The following is a 25,667-nucleotide window of genomic DNA, read 5'->3' as shown; positions in this document are numbered from 1 at the left end:
CTACACTCTCTATCCAGCAATGTGTGGTGCAGTTCCCTACACACCCCCACGGCCCGCCCCATGCAATGTCCCCGCACCACCACCTTGAACGCTTCTCACTCTATTAAGACCAACGAAGCAGAGCGGTCATAATCAGCAAAATAATCACATACAAGAGATTGTAGGAAGTCAGCAAACGGAGCATTTTCTAGGGACATTGGGTTGAGATGCCTTGTTGGTATCGGGGATCTGTCTCCATACAGTTTGTATGACAGCAACAGGGGGCTGTGCTCGGACAAGTTTCTTCCCAAGTACTCTGTGTGTGTGATAGAATCGCTAAGAGTGGGGAGCACCAAAAGGCATCTAATCGGGTATGGAGCTTGTGCATTGGGGAATAAAAGGAGTATTCTCTCGCGTCCCCGTGTTGGATCCTCCAAATATCCTTCAGCCCACATTGGGACATCCAGTCCCGCAAGCCAGCTGCCTATCAGCGGGTCAAGGCACCAGGTAGAGAGGGGTACGATTGATCCAGGTCCACATCAGTCACTCCATTAAAATCCCCCCCATTAATACTGGACCCACCATCAGATCCGCTACACAAGTAGAGAGGTCAGCCATATAGGCCAACTGGTCGTGGTTAGAGGCATACGCACAGCCTAGCGTGACCTCCCGCCCATACAGCCTCCCCAGAAGAAGACATATCTGCCCTCCTTGTCTATGGCAGATCGTATTAGTTCAATGGACACCCCAGCTTGAATCCAAATCAATGCCCCACGGGCATACGGTGAATATGATGTGGCATATACCTGCCATCTCCATCTTCTACGCAACTGGTCAACTTTTGTTTGAAGCAAGTGAGTCTCCTGCAGGAGGGCTATCTGCACCCCAGCCTCTTAATATAGTTGTGAATGCTATGGTGCTTAGACATGGACCCCATCCCCTTGATACTCTATGTGAGGAATTTCAGTGATTGCTGGTGTGCTGCCATTGCTGATTAAGTGAGCCAACCTCCCCCCAGGCTGCTCCAATACCCCCACCATCCCCCCAGGCCAATAAGACAAACAGCACCAGCGCCAAGGACAAGACAGGACCGATGCAAGGGGAAAAAAAAAACATATCGGAACAGGAAAAGAAGAAAATAATCCCAACATGGACCAACTCCCCAATTCCTAGAGCAGTATAGCAATGGCCACACACCCAAACCCTTCGTACAGGTAATAGTCAATCGAGCTTAATCAAGCTTCTAAACAATTTCAAACCAGTGTGTGTAGTTCAATCTCTTTAATAACAGCAAGCCAGCAGCATTACCCCATTAGGGTAATGCTGCTGGCTTGCTGCGGGGAAAACCAAACATGATATATATATATATATATATATATATATATATATATATATATATATATATATATATATATATATTCACTGAAAAAACCATAGGTTATAGACCATATATAGTTAGGGATTAGCATTTACAAAACCTTATTTTACTCGCACAAAACCATTGAAATTCGCATATATAGTTAGTTGCACTAACTATATATCGCGCACCCGCAATCCACTGCTGATGATGTCACATATTACATCATTCATGACATGGTCAGTGACATCACTGATGACATCACTGATGACAACTCAAATGACATCACTGACAACATCACTGATAATATCATTCATGTGATAATAGAATGAACCTCTTCAGACTCTAATATAACCTTAGATACAATCAGTGTAAAAAGACACTCACAGATTGTCACTCATCCATGGAGTTACTCATACATCTAGTCAGTCATGCAAAGAATCAATCACACCTCCATTTCCTCAACTATACAGTTATACACACCTTACTAATTCAAACATATTCTAACACATATTTAATCTCCTATACGATCCCTGATACAAGTTCACAATGATCCATGCAGCCACTCACACATTCACTGCCTCTTATGCACGGTTATATATGTCAACTCTCACATGTACTGTGTTTTACATATGTACTTTCTTTGGAATATATGTATGTATGTATGTATGTATGTTCTTATATAGCGCTCGATGTTACCCTTGGGCATCTCGGCGCTTGCCTTGGGAACCCGTCCTGGTTTTTCCCTGTGAGACCACCCGTGCTGAGCATCCCCAAGGTGAAAGGCAGGCATCCCGCCGCGGGTGGGCCGTTGTGGAGATTAAGCAAGCTTGTTGCCCAGAGCTGCATAGTGTGAACTCGTGCTTAGAGTGGGCACCGAAGCGAGAATTATCGAGTCCATGGACAATTGGGTTCAGGACCCTGCCGCGTCGGGAATCGAACCCTGGTCCCGGGTCTGACCTCAGCTTCAGGGTATGCCTCCTCTAACCAGTAAGCCACACATCTCCAAATATAGCACTGAGATATCCATTCACTCACCAATACACTCATGCATACAGTCAACCACCCATACAGCTGTTTCCACATGCAGTTTTGAACCCATACATCTAGTGAATCAACTGTTCACACATCTATGCACAGAGTCACACACCTCCCAGCCACGCCCACACACACACTCACTCTCCCATACAAATACTTGGGCAACCAATCAATAACCCATATAGTTACTCATATAGCTACTGATCAACACATGCAGCAGTTTACAGAACAACAGATATAATGATGCACAAATTAAGACAGTTTAGTCACTAACCCATGCACTCAGTGAGACACATTTAATCACTCTCTCATACAGTCAGTCATGCACCTACTAAATCCTTCATCCAGACACTTATACATCCACTCATTCTTCAATATGTAAGACATATTTTAACTTTACAGAAACATACAGTCACTGGATGATGTCATCAGTGATGTCATCAGTGATGTCACTGACCATGTCATGAATGATGTAATATGTGACATCATCAGCAGTGGATTGCGGGTGCGCGATATATAGTTAGTGCAACTAACTATATATGCGAATTTCAATGGTTTTGGGCGAGTAAAATAAGGTTTTGTAAATGCTAATCCCTAACTATATATGGTCTATAACCTATGGTTTTTTCAGTGAATTTTCAAGGTTTTGTAAATGCTAATTCCTAACTATATATGGTCTATAACCTATGGTTTTTTCAGTGAATTTCAATGGTTTTTTAATAGCAAATATCGAAAGCTGTAAAATGTATTCTTCTTTTAAATGAAAAATATATTTTATATATTTTTGTATTATATTTTTTTAATTTAATTTATATTATAATTTAAATTATTTTTTATTGTTTCGCTGCCGATACGCGAACCGGTAAACGTTCCGTTAGTGCAAGTACCGTGTTAGAAAGCCACATCTTGACGCGTCGCGTAATCGCAACGTATCGCGTTACTGCGTAATGCGCCTTATGACGCACCGTGTTAGCGCACCTGGAAGCGCTCTGGAACGCGAACCAAGGCGCGAAACTCAGAGCCCCGGAAACGATCCGAGGCGCGGCGCGGAGCGCGTAACGTAAGCATAACAGGTCATGTGACTAGTTCATAAAACTTTTCATTGGTTCATTTTACTTTTAGTTTCCTAATGATGGAACGCTTGATCATATGACGTAAAATAAACACTTTTCATTGGTTTAGAACATTTTTTTTCCCAAATGATGAAAGTCCCACCTTTTTTCCTCACTCTGACTTTCATTTTTATGAGAGAAAGACCTGTTTCTGCTTGTTCAGTCATGGCATCTGTAGTAGCTGCAGCTGGTGGATCCCCACCACCACCACAACCTCCAAGGAAGAGAGGACCAACTCCACAGGTCATCCTCCAACAAGAGGAGGATGAAGAGGAAGACGAGGAACAGGAGCAAGGGACAAGGGTTTTTTTAAAAGAACAGCCAAGGAGGTCCCATATTAAAGAACATTTTATTTGGCAATTTTTTTCATTTCCTCCACATGAAAAAAAAGTAAATGCCAGGTACGTTACCTGCCTCATCTGCCACGATGTACTCTCCAAAGGAACCGAAAAAATATATAGTTATGGTAATTATACCATGCATCGTCATATGGAGAGGTGGCACCCGATTAATTACAGTGCTGCCCAAATTCGAGATTTGGTGGATAACCCCCGACCTGCCAGTACATCCACCAATGAAGTGGCAGTGACAGAATCAGAGGCAAGGGAAACGGTCCCAAATCTTCAGAAGAACTTTGGACAAATGAAAATGACATGTTTAACTTGTGGCAAATTAATTTCATGTGGAGAGAGGAGTGTTACTCTAATTAATAGAGCATATGAACATCATCAATGTTCAAAACGTCCCAGAAACTAAATTTACTTTTTTTTTTGTTGCTCCTGTTGAGCTCTTTGTAATGAATCATTTTTGTTTCCCCTCCCTCCTAAAAAACACACAAAAAATATAAAACAACAAAAATAATAAAAAAAAGTTATTTTCAGAACTACCTTCCCTTTAAGAAAAATTGCTAGAATGTTTAGCACTCTAGCATCCTCTATTTCTTTTGATTCGCTTCCCGGTTCGCGTTCTGGTACGCGAACCGGAAGCAAACTAAAAAAATTTTTTTTTTTAAAAAGACGAGTAAGTAAACAGAGAGTAATGTGAAAAGAAAGACAAATAGAGGGAGTAACACACAGTTACTGTTGAAAGAGGGACTGAGAAAAGGAGTGAAAAGAGTAGTATAAATAAGTAATAGAAAAAGAAATGAAGTAAGTAGCAAAGGCAGGAAACTAAGGGTTAAAGAAATGAAGCAGTGGAACTAATAAAAGTTAAATGTGATAGAGATATAACGTAAAGAGTACTAAACACTTACCTTATAATTGTCATTAACGTAGTCAATTGTCATTTTTATACTTTTAATCTGTGTAAGAAAGAACAAAAATTTTTAAATTAATAGAAGGTAGTAAAAAAAGAGTGAGCATGAGACAAGATGAATACATATTATAAATCACAATTCAAAGTACAAAATTAATTATACATATTTAATGGTTTATTTTTGCTGTTATCAGAATATCTCAAATTTCACTGAAAACAGTGAGTTGAAGGTATTCATCATATAACAGCGGGGAAAAAAAAACACAATCAAAATGATTGTGTTTAAAAAACCAAATAATATAACTAATCAGAAATCAGAACTCCTCAAAAGTAACTTACTTTCTATGACGTCAAAGGATGTCCTATGAACAGCTTATACTCTGTTGTGCTGTTACTATTTTCTGCCCGCCACTTTCTGAAAGATAAACTCCATCGATTTAAGAAAAATGAGACATACAAAGCAATTTAAAACAGCCTACTAAATTACATCCACACCTCGAATCATTATAATCCAGTTACCTACCCTAAATTCTCACTTCAGAAAGCAAGTCAAAAGGCAACATTGCTTCGTACTAAAATGATAACCATTGCCGAAAGACTAGCCTTTTTTATATTTTAAATAAGCTGTGTAATATCCTGATGTTATCAAAGGAACATCATAATATATAATAGCTGCAGTTGCAAATATTCTTCCTGAAATCGATGACTGTGTAGCCAAAACATTTTTAATTAGACTTAACAACTTTTTTTCATCCAGTTTAAGTAGTTGAAATTGTAAAATGACATTTCACCCATAAGTTTCCATAAATAATATGGACAGCATTGCAGACTTACATTTCCTCTACTCCTTATTTTGATCTGCTGCTTGACTTAGCTTATAAACACAAACAGTTTTCGCTCTGTACTACAATTATCCACAAGGCCATATAGAGTAGGAGCCATTAGAACCTCTTGAAATTCCTCTGAGAAATCCCAAGATTCCTTTCCTAAAATTTTGGTTGTAAGAACACCAGGTAAGAATTTTGAAGGTGGAAAGGCAATCTTTTTTTGAAAGTTAAAACAGAATCATTGCAGAATGACCAGCCGTTTCCAGATTTTAAATAAGCTGTGTAATGTCCTAAAGTAGTTGAAGGACCGTCATGATATATAATTGCAGTAGTTACAAAAGTCCTTCCTGATATTGACAACTGCGAAGCCACAAAATTATTAATTAAAGTTGTCAATTTAGTTCCATCAGGCCTACATCGTTGGAACATTAAAATGACATACTGGCCATAACTTCGTAAAATTAATGTGGACAGCATTGCAGACTTACATTGGCTACACTCCATATTTTGATCGGCTGCCTTTACTAGCTTATTGAAGGATACTGATTTACTGTCAGGCCAAGTTAAATATATAAATCTTTCTGAGTCTACACTAGTAGTACTTGATAGACTACAGTTCTCGCAATCATGCTGCCATTGATAAGAAAGGCCAAACAGATAATCTACATCTACACCTTCATCTTGCAATACTTCAAGCATATACATTAAAAACTCCTGACAATCCTGCTGAATATTTTCAGAGAATTGTGTTTGACCTGAACATTCGTCTAACAGATAACGAATTTCAGACACACTTTCTACTCTTGTTCTATCAGCGCTACATTTCTCTAACACAGAATTCAACAAACAGCATAAACTTTGTTCCGAATTGATCACAATCTGTTCTTTTAAAGTCTCTAGTGAAAAGAGAACATTAACAACTACATTAGCATAGCAGTTGACACCAGAACTATTTTCAAATTCAAAACCAACAATATTTTCAACAGAATTCATTTTATTCCTGCTTACACTTTTTGGTTCATCGACTTTTGGTCTTTTTGCTTCAACCTCCCTACTATTACTGATATTTCTTCGTTTCCGGCCTACCACACGTTTCTCTAACAAAGGATATTGAGGCAAATGTGGTGCATACTCTCTTCTTAACCTATTGTATTCCTTAACACAATCTAGATCCGCACAAATGTTTGTGACATCACAGTCAATCAAGTACAATCCCGATAAAGTTTTGACTCGTGACAATGCTACATAAGCCATACCCTCTTTAAACACAGAACTGCCAATATTCACTAAAGCAGTGTCTACACTTAAACCTTGCGATTTATGAATTGTCACCGCATATGCCAAGCAAACAGGAAACTGCTTACGGCGAACATATAAGTCTTTTACAAGCAAAAACCTTGCTGTGCTATGACCAATTAGCTGTACTTCCTCAATGCCATCAAATTTAATTTTTAAAAATTAAATTCCATCTCTATTCTGTATTTCTCAAAATCAACAACATTACCCATTGATCCATTTACCAGACCTCTTTCAACATCTAAATTCCTTCTCAAAATGATTCGGCAATTTAAGCACACATTCAAAGTCTTTTCAAAACCCGCAGTTTTAGATATAGTCTTCTCTAATGAATCCAATTTAGATTTCAAATTCTCAGACAAAATAATTGTTGCTCCCATATGCTCTATTATGTCAATAGCTTCCAGTTTCACAATCTCTTGTTTTTCTAAATTCAATATTTTGTTGTTGAAGATGGAACATTCTGCAAGAGTTGGCATCAAACATATTCCAGATTTCTTCTCAGTAATTTTCTTAAAAATATCCTCTGGCAAAACGTCTTCTTCTGGATATAAATTTGACAGTAATCGTGCATGTAAAGCTTCTTTCCCACGCTCAGTCACTTTCCCGATTCTAACATCTTGTAGAATATTCTTGTAATCTTCGTCCTTCGCCTGACGCATATTTTCACGCAGCTCAGAATAATTGAAGTTTAACCATATGTTAACGTTGCCAATGCTCCCTAGGTACTTCTTGGTATCTTCATGTGTAAGCAGTTTAAACACTGGTTGTCCTTTCACTGGTGTCAGCTGCAGAAGATCACCAAAAACAATGATGTGTTTGCCACCGAATAACACATCATACTCTGTTTTAAGAACTTCCTGCATTCTCAAATGCACAAAGGCAAGCATGACATTGGAAACCATGCTTACTTCGTCAATGATAAGAAGTTCCATCTTCTTCAACACTCTAGATACTTCACAACAAGCATCCCCAGATAACTTGTGGTATTGTAATTTGTTATCATGCTCCACTGGCAGCATCAGTAGCCGATGCAAAGTAATCCCTTTAATGTTATGAGCTGCCAGTCCAGTTGGAGCGGTCACAACACAAGACAGCGATGACTCAGTCCTTTTCTGCAGATAACATGAAATTGCTTTAATGAGGAAACTTTTTCCAGTTCCTGCTTCTCCACTCACGTATAGTGGGACAGGCTTCAACGACGTACATGAGCACTCTTTCGTCTCATGACTTAATCTATGCTCAATTTGGTTGGTAACTTCGTCATATATTTTCCTCTGCTCAACGTTGAGTTGTCTTTCCAAATCTTCTAAGTTAACCACATCCTCCTGAGCATGTGCCATGGCTCTTTCCACTTCAATCATGGCAGTGGCAGCTTCATTTTCGATAACTGGTTCTCCTAGTGGATCCTGACTCAATGAAACAGAACTCTGACTGTCCTGAGAACTGTCTCTAGCAATCTCAGCTGCAATTGTTGCTTTCTGCTCGATTTCTGCATTCAACATTTCTAGATATTTTGGAAAAACAGGACATTCTATGGACTCCTTGGCTGCATTGAAAGAGTCTTCGTAACAGAGGAAATCTCCAAGCAGTTCCTCTTCTGCACGCCAAGGCTTGAAAAGTTGCAAAAGAGCTAAATAGAAAAACTCTTTTCTTTCTGGAGATTCACAATTCAATTTTCGATGATTTACCAATTGACATTTTCTTTGCTTGACCAGACATCCCTCACTTCCAATTACAGCATACACTCCTTTATCAATATCTTCTTTGATGTTCCTCTTGACAACGTAATTTTGTAGAATATCATACAGACAAACATTCTCCAGGTGACTGCTTCTATTTGGATAATATGTATCCAACATGTTGGTCTTCAAAATATCTGTACTAATTGGCTCCTTCTCCGCCAAATACTCAATTTCCCGTACAGGTTTCAGAACTCGATTACGCGTTGCAGCAAGACCAAGACTCGCCCAAATGATACTCCTAGATTTGGCATAGAGACTTCCTGAAGATACCCGGTCAGAACATTCGTAAGCTCCGATTTCTCGATGCGACAACATCTTCAGACTGAAACTGTACAACTTCTTACTGAGGCTCTTTTCATGGGAAATATCCTCCCACATATCCTTCAGTTCTGTCTTTTCTTTTTTGGTGATATAAGACGTCACATACCGAGCCACAGCCATACAGTTGTCAGCCACAAACTGTATATCCATGTTAGCATTCCACATGGACAAAATCACTGGGTTGTAGTCATTAATGTACTTGGACTCTTCGTTTCTTTTCAAATTGTATGTGTTTTTGGGTGATTTCCTCGTCACATTATGTCGCAGCGAAGACATCAAATTGTTAACTCTTCCTTTTGATATCACCGACCGTGGAAATGCAAAACGACATTTGGTGTAGTACTTGTCCTTGTTTCTGAATTTACGACGACAGTACTTTCCACAACGATGGCTTTGAAACCGTAAAACTTGTTCTCTTAGACTTTTGTCTTCATTTGTCTTTGGAACAGCACATGTAGCATACTGTTCTATAAAACTCATCACTAAGTCATCCGGATCTGTTCCAAATTTGGGTGCATCTTTGATCCATAGCAGCATATGTATATGAGGAGCTCCTCTTGCTTGATACTCCTTTCTCCAGAAGAAATCCAACACCTCTCCAAGAGGTGGATTTTTCTGGTTCATGATGAAAGACATCATAGCTTCAAATCTATGATTGAAGTACCTGCATACATTCACTGGATCCAAAGAACACAGTTCTCCGGGTGTCTTGAATTCGATATTTTCAATTTTTCCATTTGCCTCACATAGAAATTCAAGTAAGTCTTCCCAGCCATACTCAGCACAGCTGAGAGTGAGGAACCATGTGGGAGTTCCTAAGTTCCTCAGCATACATTTTAAATCACCATGACGGCGATACCAATACTCATTAGTACCACGCTGACAAGCCATGAGATTAATCAGGTGAGAATCCAAAATACTGTCTTGCACATTGACTTTATCCATAAAGTCCCTTGCCGAGATATTTCGCAGTTGTACACCACTTTTCAAGATGTGGTTCACTGCATAAGACAATCCATATAGATCACTTTCAAACAGTAGATGAAATAAATAGGGAATGCATTGGCGAAACCTAGGATCTTCTGCATACAATCGTACAGTCCGGTATTCTGAAGCAGGAATTTGAACAGGTCGCTCATCATATCGTCCTCCTCGACCTGTGGGAAATAACTGTGGGAAACATCGAGCTTCCAAACTTTCCTCCCAAACACTAATGGGACTCCCTTTGGCTTGTTTCATTTGAAACAACTCAATAGCATTCCCCATGACTTCCTTGGAATGCAAAGGATGAACACTATAATGTTCATATATTTCTTCCTTTTTAGAGGCTTCTACTTTCTCAATTTGTCCAGCACACAAATCGCTGTCCTCTTCTTCACTTACTTCCTCTTCTGCAGCACATACATTCTTGTAGTACTCATTATTTTTTATCAAATACAATGTTGCCTTTTTGACTTTCCTAACATCCACTAAATCTTGCCAGATTTTCTTACTCTTTGTCGGAACACCATTAACTATGATAACCAGAGGTTCCTCTTCCACTTTCTCTACTCCAATTGTATTAATGGTTTTCTTCAAATCTAAAGGCAAATAAACAACTCTTCCCTTTAATCCTCTCTGTAAATCTGATGGAGGCAATTTCCCTGTCTTTGGCTCCATTCGTACAATAGCCTGGAAGGGATGGACACTTTGAATCAAAATAGATTCATAAGTATTTCAATCCTTCAATTCAGAAGGAATGTCAACCAATTCCAGATTATTATAAACCGCTCTAGCAGGCATCTGGTTTTGGTTTAATTTGTTATAACAATAAGTACACATACGTTGGTCCGCTCCCAAATCAAAACAATTTTCTATCATCAAGGATGTGGCAAAATCCTTCCATTCACTATTGTTTTCCAAATCACTTTTTGCATATAAATCCACTAACTTAGTCTGATTCTTATAATAAGTCCGTCGACAACACACACAAGTGAAATTAGGCCTCTCACTTGATTTCATCATAAACGTGGAAATTTCCTTGTGAAACTTATCTGTACTGAAAATCTGTACACTCTCTTCCACATTACCTTCTTCTAGTGGGTCAATTTCAACATTGTTCTCTTTACCAGCAAAGTAACAGAACTCAATTTCTTGACAAATATTCTTCACCTCTACTTCAGAACCATGCAAAAGAGCACTGCTTAATTGTTTAAGCATCATTGCTGGACTCTTAGCATAATACAACATTCTAACTAATTTCCTCACTTTATTATGATGCACTGCTAGCATCCTGAAATGATGAAAAGCACTCTGGCATACTCTCCTGGAAAGACAAGCCAGTGAATGACCATGCAAACCTGTCACTTGTCTCACTCTGCAAGGATCTAATTCTTGCAACAACTTTATTTTTTGTTTTAAACTTTTCTTATTAAATGTCCGTATAAAATCACAAAGCAAATTGATGGAATCCTGTCGCACACTGCAAATAGAACTACACTTCCAGGTGTACACTGGTCCCTTAGGACATCTCCCTAAAACCTCATCACTTAACACCTCTTCTGCATCTGCAGACACAAGTTTTTCTTTTTCAACCGGACGACCATCTTTTACCTCATATGCTCGACCACTGCTTTCAACTGCATGCACCAAATCATTGTCCTGAAAATAACTCTCCTCATTAAAAAATGCCTCACTATTTGAACTATGCATCCATTCTCCTGAGAAAACTTCACAAAAATTACTTCGATTAACTACTCTCTTCCATCTACTATTTGATTTGAAAACATAAATTACCTTGTTAAGTTTCCTAATTCTATTAATTACCAAAATAAATAACTTTCGCTTAATTTCGAAAGCCTGATCAATAATTTTCTCCACATTTTTCTTTTTCTTATAAAATGCCACTTTCTGTTGGCCTTTCTTAAATTGTTTTAGCAAATTGACAATTACCCTGTTGCGGAAAATTCGCCTACGAATGTCCCTGAATGTATTTTCCCTTCTACTGCCATGCACAGAGTTATCTCCTGCTCTAGCAGAAACTTTTTTGACGGGCCTTTCCTTTCCATTTAAATTGGCTCTCTTTTTCTGGACTAAAACTTGTTCTGTAGTTATACTTTTGTTTCTACAAATGTTTCTAAGGAATGATTTCGTTCTCTTACCCGGAGTTTTCTTCGTGCGTTGAGGTGATTTTAATGTAGAGGACTGCTGCAAGCATTTAGTAATCTGCTGTCTTTGACGTTTCGTAGCCTTTCGGATTCCATCCTTAGACGGCATTGTCTAATTTCGAAATATTCTGCAGTTGAATCTGTGGTAAAATATAATAAAACATTTAATTAACCACTATTACCAAACAGTAAGTCAATAACAGTAATGATTTGATTCAGCAATGCTATAAAGATGATTCAGTGAAATGTTCTTAATTTTAGTGTGATAGTGATAGTATTACAGGGCTTTCATGCAAATGACTGCCCACCCTGCAACAAAAAGCCCACATGAAACTTTACGCACTTTAAATTGTATACTTACCTGCAATAATACATATGCCAGTGTTTAGGTCCCTCCAACCTGCCCCTCCCCCTCACCGCCTCCCTGCCCCACCATAACTCCCTCCACGACCCGCAGCTGCTATCTTGCAACATGGTGCATCTTGTAAATCACTACTGCATTATAAAAGTGACGCAACAGCAGCACAAAATAGGCGCACAACCATCATAAATCTGCCCCTTACACTTTAAATGATTGATTCAGGATGACGATAAGGTGTGGACTATCTAGAAGTTTGTTTGAGGTGAGGCCTACTCAGGGTTGCAGATGAAATTTAGACTTGTTAAAGAGTACAGAGGTGATAAGACATGTACAGGCCTACCAAAGAAGTGAATCATGTCCACTGCACTCTTGAACAAAGGCCAGACCTCCTCTATCTCCATGAACATGACTAAATATCATCTGCACAATGTGATTCTTAATGTTAGGAAACACAAGTGATATAATTGAAAAACATGAAAATATTTTTGCACATTTAACAATCACATCACCTGTATTTCTTCAGTTTACTTATCTCATTATGCAGATGTAGTTTTCGTCCTATGTAGAAGCACACCCTATCAATACTTAAATTACCCAAGCACACATAGGAGCGTATTTACAAGGACCTTGCTCCAGGGGAAATGTCTTAAATTAAAATTGGAAAAATTACATCAAAGGGACTCAAAGGCCTTGTACATATGCCCCAAACAACCTATGAAACACTAGCAGTACATATCAAGAAACCTAATTGATTTCAAAAAACGTTTTTAAACCTTTTATGTAAAACAAGTATATACCTACATTCATAGGGAACTGACTTAAAATTCCCTAATACACATGAAAACGTTTTTTTAAGGTCCTTGCACCTTTTTTTCAATAACTTTTAACATAGCTATGTAACTCAAACAATCAAAATCAAAATTTTTCAAGCACACATGGGGGCGTATTTACAAGGACCTTGCACCATGGGGAAAGTGACTACAAATGACCAGACACATATGGGGACGTATTTACAAGGCCCTTGAACCAGGGGGAAGTGACTTGAAATGGCTAAGCACACATAGGAGAGTATTTACAATGCCCGTGCAACACTTATGCCTCATTTTTTACATGTACACTGTAGAGCAGCATGGGGCAATAACAACACAGATGCATCATGCATCTGTTCCGCAAAAACGACGCATTGCAGGAGTTATATCACAAGTAAATAAATTCTCATCATTTTTTAAAGCATTCCTTTTCCTTAAAAACGATTTTCTGATCATAATTTGAAAACACAGGACAGCTCCTATGTACAACCACACCTTGTCAGTACTAATACTTTACATTATCTGCAATTACAATTGGTAAAAGAATCCAAAATCGTCTTTGAAAGCATAATGCAAACACTTGACTCAAAACATCATTTTAAATACACAGCTGGCTTTCTTATTTACGCAAAAAAGCATACTAGTCTTTATCTAAAATATAGAAACGATAACTCACCTTTACAAATGCTTTTTGAATTTCAAAACAGCCTCAGAAACACACCAATTTTTCTTTAGCAGAATAAAAGGTATGCACTCCGGAGGCTGCAACCAACAAAGGCACTGAAATGCTGATATTCATCACACATATCTCTCATGTCAGCCAATCAAAACTCTTCCCTCACTATTTTCAAATCAACACCCTTCCCCCCTCTGCCCTTTCTGCCCTTTTTCCATAGCAACTACCGCCTGCCAGACCTCTCATGTTTACAAGTTCACACAACAATGTTTCAAATGAACTCTGAACTCTCAGTACACCTGCTAATCCACTGCAATCTTTCATAACATCATTTTTAATTAACCATTCAAATTACATCTTTCAAAGAACACATCCATGCACCCTAACTTTCTGTTTTCAGCAATGGAAATACACCAATCACTACTTATGAATCATTTGCACTCAAACTCCACAGTTTTTTTTCATTACAAACTTCACTATTTCAACTGCCATTTCATTCCCACACTTCATCTGACTGCAGCAAAAACTCCTCTAGCCATGTTTTCAGTCTGGATTCTTGGACATAGCTACATCCACTGGGCTCACAGGTATGCTGATAACAGAAATTTACACAACCTCAATTTACAAAATGTGGAAATCAAATGGAATGGCCGAAGAGGATTGAAATGTCACCAATTGATACCATTGGTGAAAACCTTTTTACATTTGCCAACCCCTGACCTCATAATAGTGCACTGTGGAGGAAATGATTTGGGGACTTTGACTGGAGTAGGTCTGGAAATGCTCTTAAAAGACACCTTTGAGCAATTGATGACAGTTTTTCCTCAAACTCCCTTGGTATATTCCATTATATGCCAAAGACAAAAATGGAGGTGGTCCAATCAATTTTGTCCACAAATTGAGAAATCGAGGAAGCATGTAAATAAGTCTGTTTCAGCTTACATTAGAGACCATGGAATGGGCTCCATCTACAACAATAACTTGCGTTACTACATGCAAGATATCTACAAAGGAGATGGCGTGCACTTCTCAGATGAGGGGAACAGAGTTTTCATACAAAATTTAAGACTGTGTATTGGTACCTACGTATAAGTACCTAGAACTTACACAGAACCCAAAAGCTCTTTTCAGAGCTACCTTTACTTTAATTACTCTTTTAAAATTTCGAATGTACCTTTTTTCACTAATTTTCACTTATGTTCGCTTCCTGGTTCGCTACCCGGTTCGCGTACCGGCAGCTAACCGCGTGAAAAATTCAAAAAAAAAATTCGACATATATGAGCCTCCTCAGTCACCCTCAGAAAACCTAGGGGGTCAGGATACGTCTAAAGTACCCCCTTCTACCCATTCTGAACATTATTTACCCTCCATCTTGTATCTCAATTCTACCGAAACACAAAACGGAGGACTCCCGTAACGCTGCAGGTTCGTGTACCGGGACACGCACTGACAAGCACTCGCTCAAAAAAGGTGGGAAAGTAATTTACAGAAAAACCACTGGAGACACTTTCACCAATTAAACATTAGCTCATACTACATACCAATCCCTACCATTTTCACAAATTTGGTTGGAATTCCATTTAGCCATTTAGCATGTAGAACTCTCTAAATTCCCTGAGGTAAATTACTTCACAAAACACATTTGAAGTGTTGGAATTGACAACCAATTAAAATATTACTTTCAATTTCTACTATTATATCATGACATTTGATTGGTTATGTACCAAAATATATATAAAGAAAGAGAGAGAAACACAGCCATTTTGACTACTACTTCTTGAAGTACATATCAACTACATTTCAACTGATAACTTCAAGTTCTATTTGAAAAGTAAGATATTATTTTAAAAACTGAAGTATGTTCTGTACTGTAAGCTAATTAGGAAAACATTTTCTGATAGTTATATTCTATCACTCTGTAATACTTATAGAATAAAATAGACTTCTCTGTTTTAGTTATGGATGGAGTTAGACTTGTCTTGTATAATTAAGAATTGACTTAGAGTTTATTTCATAATTTTTTTCATATTTCTACTTCCAGTTTGATACCATACACTGCCCAACGAAAAAATCACTGTTTAAAAAACCAAACTACCTGTCTGTACTTAAACCCAACAGTGCCCTATCTGTACTGATATATTTTTTTTAAATTTATTTTACAGCATACAAAATGGAAGGACAACAGAAAAATAACTTGGAAATTGTTACAGGAAGCAAAACAGATACAGAAATTGACTCTGAATTCTATGATGATTCACGGGACTTTGAACTTCTGCAATGTGTGAAAGCAGTAGATTTCCTACTTGGAAAAGAAAAAAAAACTGATAATGAATTATTAGAATTTCTTTTTAATTTTGAAAAAGAATCAGAAAAATAAATTTTTATTTAATAATTCAAAAATTGTTTGTGACATTATTCATTTTTATATGTATTTTGTAAACTAGTACCAAATTGGTTATAATGTAAAGTCAGACTTTAAATATACTGTGCAACTTTTTTGTGTTACATAGTAAGTTTGCTCATAGTTACTTCCTTTCTTCCACTATTTTATCTCCAATGTGTATTTAACATCTCTTTATCATCTCCTACCTCCATATTGTTTCGGCTTTCCAGACAGACTATGGTATGAATTCCATATACCACAAAAACTTCAGAAACAACTTGCAAGATATCTACAAAGGAGACGGTGTTTATTTATTTATAGACTCTGCATTGGTACCTACATGTTGCTACGTAAAAAAAAATAAACAAAAAAAACAACAAAATGAACAATCAATAAAAATACAGTATTTTGAAAGTCAATCATTCTTGTTTCCTTATAGTACGCTCCCCGGACCGCTTTCCGGTGTGCGTACCGGGCGCACCCCACGAAAAAAATCATTTTTTTTGTGGTTTTTTTTGCCCCGCGGGGCCCTTTTAAAGCCTCCACATCAAACCTAGGGGGTCAGGGAGGATCTACTAAGCCCCATTATGGTCATTTGCCCCTTCGTTTTGGCCTCCTCTTGTCTCTCGATCCTACCGAGAGACAAGATGGCGACCGCTCCGGACTGTTTAGAATGTTGACAGACACCGGAGAGCCAATCAGCTTCGCTTCGCAAAGCTCCGTTACGCGAAAAGTACGCGAACCGGAGCGCTACCCGGGACGCTGTCACAGATATATCTGTTTTTTTAAACGTTAATTTCTCAAAATCCACTGGAGCACATATATTGAGACCCAGAAAAGGCACATCGGGCTAACAGTCCCTACAATTTTGCCAAGTTTCGTGCAAATCCATTCAGCCGTTCGAGCTAAAAGTGAGGCCAAACGCCCTATGGAAAAATGAATGGGAAAAACGCGTTTTGGGACCCCCCTTTTTTCTCGGCCCCCCTTGACGAATCCCCCCTAAATTTTCAGGGGCTGCTCCGAAACAAAATGTGCCAGTTTCACTCACTGTTCTGAAATGCTCCTTCAGCCAGCAGTCCGGAAATATTTTCCTCTGCTCCCAACTCGCCGCACACTGCAAAGACTGGGGGCAAGCAGGTCAGGCTTCAACCATTTATTTCCCACACAGTGCCCCACGACACAAGCCTGTTCCTTGAAGGGCGGTCAGTGCATGCAGCGCAGGGCTTCTGTTCAATATCGACACGATACCTCCTTCGACTTTCAAAGAAGTGCACCGACACTTGGCAAAGTTGCATTTCAATTACATTTAATAGTGAGACAGCGTAGCCAACTCTGCTTCTCTCCTGCAGTACGTTCATATTGTACCGAGCAATGTTGCCTCTGAAAAGCACTGATAAATAAACTATTCGTGAAACACTAGAAATCTAGAACCAATAAAACAATGACAACTAAAAAAAGGCGCAATAAAGCAATGGTAGCTTTTACATGACGTCACTGTAAGTGTGCTTTTGATTTACATCATACATATTATGAATTCAATAAAAATGTCAGATCACATATTCATTGTCAGCTAGCTTCAAAAGCTGACTTCAAGCTGTACTATAACCACGGTTATTATTTATAATCTGCGCACCACAAACAAGTACTTTTGCACAGAAGTAACAGACTAATTATTTTTAACAAAGTCATTTTAATTTCATCGACTTATGATGGATGAAAGGCCTGTCAGCCAATTATACAAATGTGTTCTCCGTTACTGAGTGGGGCATCGAATATTTCATTTGAAAGCGGCAAGCACTTGTCCTCTTTTTGCAAGAACTTAAGCGGCATCTTCTTAAAAACTATAAATTGTGATAGGGCTTTTTTTGTTTTAAGGAGAAACATTTAATTTTCACCAGACCCCTTAACTTTGTTAACACAGTCGTCAATATTGGTTACTTGAAATTCTTTGCACTTCAAGGAAGTGAGTGTGTGCCCATATCTGTGTGTCATGCAACATGTGGCAAACTGAATCTTTTGAAATATGTGAGGTTTCTAAATTTAAATCCGTATTTTATTGTCATGTCGCCAATGAATGCAATAGGAACAAGCATCTGCAATGCAATAGGTCTCGCATTTACATGAGTAAGAGCTATTGGTATAGTAAATGGCAATTCCTTTTATTTATCTTTTTTTAAACAAATAATTAAAAGGCATTGTCATTTACAATGTTATAGTTTAAACTCTCGCAAATACATTACTGATTGCATTGCAGATGCTTGTTTATTATGTAGCGAGATGAACGTTGTGAGTCCATCTTCAGTTTCACATACTCCTCTGATCTGCGCTGTAACAGTCCACCTCCTCGAGCATTTTTCGGATGACTCCTAAAAGGAACAAGATGATTGTGTATCAGTATCCTGATACCTGTAGGGCTTTTTATTATTTCACGGTTACGCACATTATAGCATTTTCAGTGGCCTACTGTTAATGAGATCTGCCCTATGACTTAGCCTTTTCATTATGCTTCCTATTTTCCCACTTTTCCTTTAAAGAGTTGGGTGCTTGCTTTGAGTTATCTTTTTAAGAATTACTCTTGATTTGTGGTTTTGTAGGTCTAGCTCCCAAATTATCTATACCTATGGATGCATAGGTATCGTCAATAATTTTTGGTAACTCGCGGTCCTGTTCTCTTTGAGTCAAGTTAGTGAGTCGTTGGTGTACTGCCAACTCTGCTACTTACTCTTCAATGGTACTCAACATAATGATGGATACTGTGGCAAAATTGCCCTTCAGTTTCATCCCCAAATCCAGGGCAGGGGTTGCCCTGTATGAATTTTGGATCTGTTTCAGCACCTCTGGCAAAACAGCTAATGAGGGTGTACCACGAGTTCTGGTATATGCTGCATTGAAGACCGTATCCCATGTGGTGTAGTCCTTTACAGGGGGAGCCATCCCCATTGGCAAGCATATGGTATGAATTACGTGTTTTTACTGGTGTCCCATATAGGGAAACACTGCTTCAAGCTGACTTGTTTTTTGTGCAATCCAGAAAGGAATTACCTCCCATCTGACATGAACTGTACCCATGACTGCATTGATGATTTGTGGGCTTATGTCCGGTGTAGCCAATCGTGGTTGTGCAGCTTGAGCAGCCCACACAGAATTTACTGTCATTGTTCACATAATGAATTGTGTCAGACTCCTATACATTCTGAGTAGGCAATTATATAGTCTGCATAACTGTGGTGCTGTCACATCAGCTATGTTTAGATGTTGTGTGCAATCGGCCAAGACTGGCCATGTTCCTCCCTCATTACTAAGGGGACCTGTTTTTGGAAATTTAATGGTATTTCTAGAGTTTCGTCAGCTGTATAGTTATTTGGAACGTCAGTCGCACTGTACATGTGAAACAATCAGAAGCATTCGTTTGCTGCTGGGAATGTAATCCATGAATAGAATACCTCCGTCCTAAATGCTTTGTGAGCCTCAGCCTCTAGGGAACTTCTCCACCTGCCAGCGTGAGATCATGTTGTAGCAGCTTCTGAGTAACTTCATGTCTGCAGTTCTCAGGTATGTTAAATGCTGCCAGGTCACCCATAAGGGTATGTTGAATTCAGAGAGGGTACCAATAAAGGGTGAGCCTTTGAAAGGTTCAAGCTTGAACTACCTACAGCCAATAAATAGGTTTTACCTACACAACTGAGGAGGATTTTTCCTTAACACCAACAACATGTCCTAATAATGGGTTTTTGGGTATACCAAAGAAAACTACTCAGGTGATACACTAAATAAGAGCCCAAGCTAAATCGTTGGTGGTGCCATGTTCGGCTTGTACTTTACCTGTAAAACTGTGCATTTGTTGGGCAATGTAAATGTCAGGATTTGTTCCAGACTGATTCTGTGCACCATCCTTACCCCTAACCTTACAGGGTAATAAATGTGTGATCAACCTCAGAATGACAACCCTGATCCCACAAGGAAATTGTGGTAACAAATCTAGAATCCTTTTGTTTGGTTACTTATGCATACCCCAAATAATGCACAAGAAATACTTAGCAAGGCACTCAATATTTAATGAAGCATTGTGATTCTTGTATAAAAGATGTGTGCTACGATAATCAATAGAATGAAACAGATTAGCGTGATTTGCATTACGAGAATAGTGAAAAAGATGAATCTTTGTGCTATAATAGTGAACATATGCTAGCATATACATACTGTGTTTTAGTGTACTCCTACCTAGTGCAGCCTAACCTAGTTTTGCCTAGGGTGGGTGATCTGCCAAATCCCTGTTGGTCGTTGAACTCGGCGTTACCTGTGTAAGTGTCATCAGGCTATCCGTCATGGTCGTAAGCTGGACATCCCTCTTCGCAGAGGTAAACCGGAACTAGCTGAGTTGGAATTTCGCCATGCAGCAACCTCGCAGTGACAGTGAAATGCTCCTCAGCCCAACAATGCGGTGAAGCCATTTATATAATAAACTTCCCCCATGCTGCCATGTCGAAACCCCAATTCAGGCCGCTATAGTTTATTCTATTATGATAGCTCTGTCGCCTCATAGACCACAACTAGACAACAACATTTACGCAGATAACTTTATCCCTTTTATGAAATGTTCAGGGTATTATGATAGTGTGCTTACAAAGTGGAAATTTAAGCAGTGCAGTTTCAGAGAATTTTATCCTGCACAGACACTCAAGCAAATGTATGTCAAATGTCACAGTGTATAAGGAAAGCAACTTAAGAAACCTGAGAATGTGAAATGGTGGTGTTTCTAACTGGGTCTATTCTGACCACATGACACAGGCAGTCCTGGACCTTACTCCGTGCCCGGAGGCGTTCAATTAACGTTGCAGTGGGTTTTGTCAGGCAACACCCATGGAATTCGATGCTGCCCCAGATTAACAAAGTGATGTAAAGCTGGGGAAGTGCCAAATCTGTATGCCTCCCAAGGTGAGGCGTAACGAGGAGAACTGTATTTATTTCTCCTAGTTTTTCCCTCTTTCTATGTATGCTGCATTCTTCAGTACACTTAAAAAGAAGAAAAATCCTTTTAGGAGTGTTTTTGTGCAGGAAGGTGCTCCTTCCTGCACAAAAACATTGGATGCTACTGAGGCCTCCATTGCACCATGGTTCAAGGGTGCCAATTTTGGCATTTGGCTGCGGAAAAGGCGGCAGCGCAGGCAGAACGGACAGGAATGCACTGTATTGCTTAACTACAGTGCATTCTTTCCCTTTCACATTGGCGTAGGGCAGCACAGCATGGTGCCTTGCTGTGCTGCACTATGCCAAATCCCCATAAATTAGACCCTCAATCTACTTTCACTGTTCAGTCCTGAAGCTTTCCTACATTCAACCAGGGTTCTGCTTATTGTAAAACACACACAGCGCCAGCACACACACTCACTATATGCACACTGCACCACACTTCATCCTACATGCATTGTACGTAACGCAAACAAGCATACTCCCAGCACATGCTTTCCCCGTGCTCACACTTCACAGCATTACATCTCTCATGTAATGTATTCCTCTTAGGGATACATATACCCAAGACATGCACTAACCACAGTGGCACATCACAGTTCTGCTCCATCACTGAATTGTACCCTTACCAGGCACACATACAACCAACGCAGAGTCACTACTCCTGTGCTGCGCAGCACTCCACATTTACCTGATGTTGGTCAAGTGTGAGTTAAGCACACCGCAGCAGAACTTTTAAACAAGTGAATGAGCCTGTAGGCCTCACTCCAATGAAACAAGGTAAAACGATCCTGTTCACTACCAATGAAAGCTACAAGGTATTCTGCCACCACCCCCTTACCTCCTGGTAAAGGTGGTAGCCTTCTACCACTATGAGGGTAGCACTTTGGGTGCCCCTTACAGTCCAACAAGACCGCAATCCGTGAGAAAGGCCTATGTCATGGTGCAGGCGCATGGTCCATGTTCTCCTATGACAAAAAAGTCAGCATCAGCAATCCAAACAACGGTACAGTAGGTCACTCAGGGCAGGGGTACACATCTTTACCATGAAGATGACTTTTCTGTCCCAGCATGAGAATTCTAGTTGAGCAATAGGAGTGTCCAAATTGTTTGTGATAAAAGAGCTCCACTATTTCCAGTGATTCAGTCAAATAGAATGGTTCGCCTGAACCAAAATGTGCCAATCATACATTTGGAAGGTACGTAAAACAAATATTACACAATATCTGTTGGTTAGTTATGCCATGTTATAATTGCATTATTTCTTTAAATGAGAGAAGATAGTTTTAATTAAGTTCATAATGTGTAACATGTTTACAAGCAAAGCATTTCTCTTATAACTGAAGCATTGTTATTTATATTTTAGATTGTTGCTAGAAACTCCTTTCTCAATGTATTAAAACCTGATATAACCAAAGTGGAACTTCTAAAAGACGTAAAAACCCACCAGGAACTTATTGTTCGTCTGGTAGCTCACGATATTGATCATCATGTTAACGACGAAGTAATGGAAGACATAGTTATATCAAGTGAGCCATGTGTGATCGAAAAAGATAGCCAGGCACGTGTTTTGATGGCTAAAATTAGCTCAATTGCCAAAAAGAAAAAGTGTTGCAGCTTTAACTGCTGCGGCAAGGGTAGCACAAAGACTAAGGATTCTGGTATACCTGCCCCAGAAGAAGAGCTTAGTATCTATGACAGTCGCGTAAAAAAGGTCATTTGTGTCACTCGCAATCTTCAGCCCAGTGCTTCTGATCGAGTGATTGCTGACTTGCCAAGAGGACAAAACTGCAATGCAAACAGCAACACAGCTTCTGGCGGCAGAAAGTGGTTGGAATGTGTCAGCAGTAGCCTTGCGCAGAAACCAGTTTTGGCTGTGGGGATTTTTAAAAACAGCAACGAAAATTCTTCAATCACACCTTTCACCAAGTCTGGAAGCACGCCCATTGTATGTATGGCTTCTTAATTGTTACTGGGCAGATGAAACTGAATATAGTTATCACATACTATTTACTTAGTATGTATTTGTTTCCTTGGTTGCCAACACATGTATAAATTGGTAGTTGTCTATCAAGCATGTTCAGCAACTAGTGATGCTGGAACAATTTTCAGATTGATAGTGCTGCCATCAATGTTACATCACTGAAGTCAATATGAAAAATACAAGGATCACACTAAGAACAAGTGTGGCATATGAGCTAATCTTGTACAGCAGGAGGGTGGTAAGGGTTTGGTATGCTGCCAGTGGTGCATTTTGGAGCACACTGTCTCGTTTCACATATGCTACTAAAGAATGGTGTGGTAGAACACTGTCATTTACAGACAGCACATTTCTCTTTGAAACATCCTGTAAAGTTGCACAGGCTTGCAGTTTTATTGATTAAACTATATAGCACACAAATGATAATATGTAGAAATGGGTTTCCTGAGTATTTATTATTTGCACATCACCATGTAAAGTGTCTTCATTTGTTTTGATTGTAAACAAATATTTGTTTCCATCGTATTTCAAACTTACAACAAATTCCACTTTTTTGTGCTTTGACAATTGCTCATATATTTTGAATATTTTTTACAGGTAATTTGCAGATATTTAAATTTTGTTGTGTTAGAATTTTTTTACTTCTGACAGGCTTTCTTTCCACACGCCGTGTACCTCAGCAAGATTGTCACCTACTTCACGTTACAAAATCCACTCACTTTGCAGTCGGAGAAAGAATAATAAACACTAGTCTACATGTTAAGAAAATAAGCAGCAATTTCATAGACAACATAGCCTGACATTTGACCACTATCTTTGAACACAGAGCAAAGGTGACAAGATAAAAACTAAATTTAAAGGTATGTTTATTGCTCACTCACATCCTGAACTCCCGCAAGATTATTTTGAGTGTGCTGCAGCACCCCAAATCCCTGCTTGCGATGCCTATGAGCAACACATTCTGAATTAAATGTATTTTTAAAGGGCAACACAGAGTTACATTCACCAGCATTGTGAAAACACTTGTATTAAGAACAGAGCAGGTGAAACAATGGCCCTGGTATTGCTTGATCTAAGCGCGGCCTTTTATACGGTCTCCCATACCGTACTTATAAAGGCCCTTCAATCTTCTGGGGTCACTGGGGCGGCCCTGAATTGGCTTGTGCCTTTTCTTTCTAACCACACCTTCCAGGTTTTTTCATCCACTGCTAAATCCAAGCCATACTTTTCACCTTATGGGGTCCCACAGGGTTCAATTCTTAGCCCCCTGCTTTTTCACATTTACGTTAGACCCCTGACAGTTATGGTAGAGGAATCTGGGCTGTCGCTGTTCTCATATGCTGACGACACCCCTATTATCTTCTCTCTTTCAGCGGGTAAGACCTCAGAGCCTTCTGCTCTCAGGACAGGCCTCAGCAAAGTTGTAGCCTGGATGAACGCCAACCTATTAAAACTTAATGGCGAAAAAATGGAAGTCTTGGTTCTGGGCAAAGATAGAGATCACTGGGGCCCCCAACATTGGCCCTCAGAAGTGGGTAAGCTTCCACAACCCTCCACCCAGGTACGCAACCTTGGCTTTATCATCGACGATTCACTATCCATGCATCAGCAAGTTACCATGGTTGCTGCCACCTAATTCACCATTTTGAAATGGTTGAGGAAGATTGTGTGGATTGCCACAGCGATACCAAACAGATATAAAATCACTCACCATGACCGCACCAATATGCTGGGAGGAGGAACATACATCATCCCCGAAGAGATCATACAGTGTACTACCACCACTGACAGTGCCACCACTCCCATGGAACATCTCAACTTCAAGCTCCACACAGATGACAAGACAACCATCAGAGGCACCCTTGCATACTGACCCCCAGCTCCTGCAACATCATCGCAGACTTCATTGCATCCCTTGCCTTGGACTCTAAGAACTACATCTTCCTCAGGGACCTACATTTTCTCATCGGTGACCCCAACGTCAAAAACACCACACACCTCCTCGACAGTATGAACAGCCTCAGTTTGACCCAGATTGCCCATGACTCTACACACACCACAACACACGCTGGACCCCATTTTCACCTCCAGCAACTCCTCCAAATACAGCCATTTCACAGAACTCACATGAACCAATCACTCCTTCATCCACTTCAGCATCTCCAGCTCCCACACCACCACCCCCAAGATGACCTACGCCCCCCACCTGTGGTGGAACAAAATCTCCGACCAGCTGGGAAAATGGTCCAAACACATCCAACCCTGTTACCGCCACCAACCTTGAAAAGGGAGTTGAAAACATCCTCTACACCCAAGACACCACCTCCCCCATGAAATCCATCCACTCAGGAGCTCCCACAGACCCATGCCCACACCACATCTTCAACCTTGGATACCAAAGGATTAGCCAGGAA

The 25,667-nt window shown here is 39.5% G+C and overlaps 1 protein-coding gene across 1 annotated transcript in view; it reads left to right on the top strand.

Annotated features, from left to right (window-relative positions):
* LOC147722880 (fibrous sheath-interacting protein 2-like) overlaps positions 1-23,994 on the top strand; it is a 136,234-nt gene extending 112,240 nt beyond the window's left edge. The window contains exons 2-3 of the mRNA XM_086967404.1: positions 22,639-23,220; positions 23,905-23,994. Coding sequence (XP_086823530.1) covers positions 22,639-23,220; positions 23,905-23,994 — 672 coding nt within the window. The remainder of the gene's footprint in view (positions 1-22,638; positions 23,221-23,904) is intronic.
* The last annotated feature ends 1,673 nt before the right edge of the window (positions 23,995-25,667 follow it).

Source organism: Lissotriton vulgaris, chromosome 4_1 (genome assembly GCF_964263255.1).
Source record: "Lissotriton vulgaris chromosome 4_1, aLisVul1.2, whole genome shotgun sequence".
NCBI classification, from domain to species: Eukaryota; Metazoa; Chordata; class Amphibia; order Caudata; family Salamandridae; genus Lissotriton; species Lissotriton vulgaris.
The sequence above is the reverse complement of the archived record's forward strand: the minus strand, read 5'-3'. Positions and strand labels throughout refer to the sequence as shown.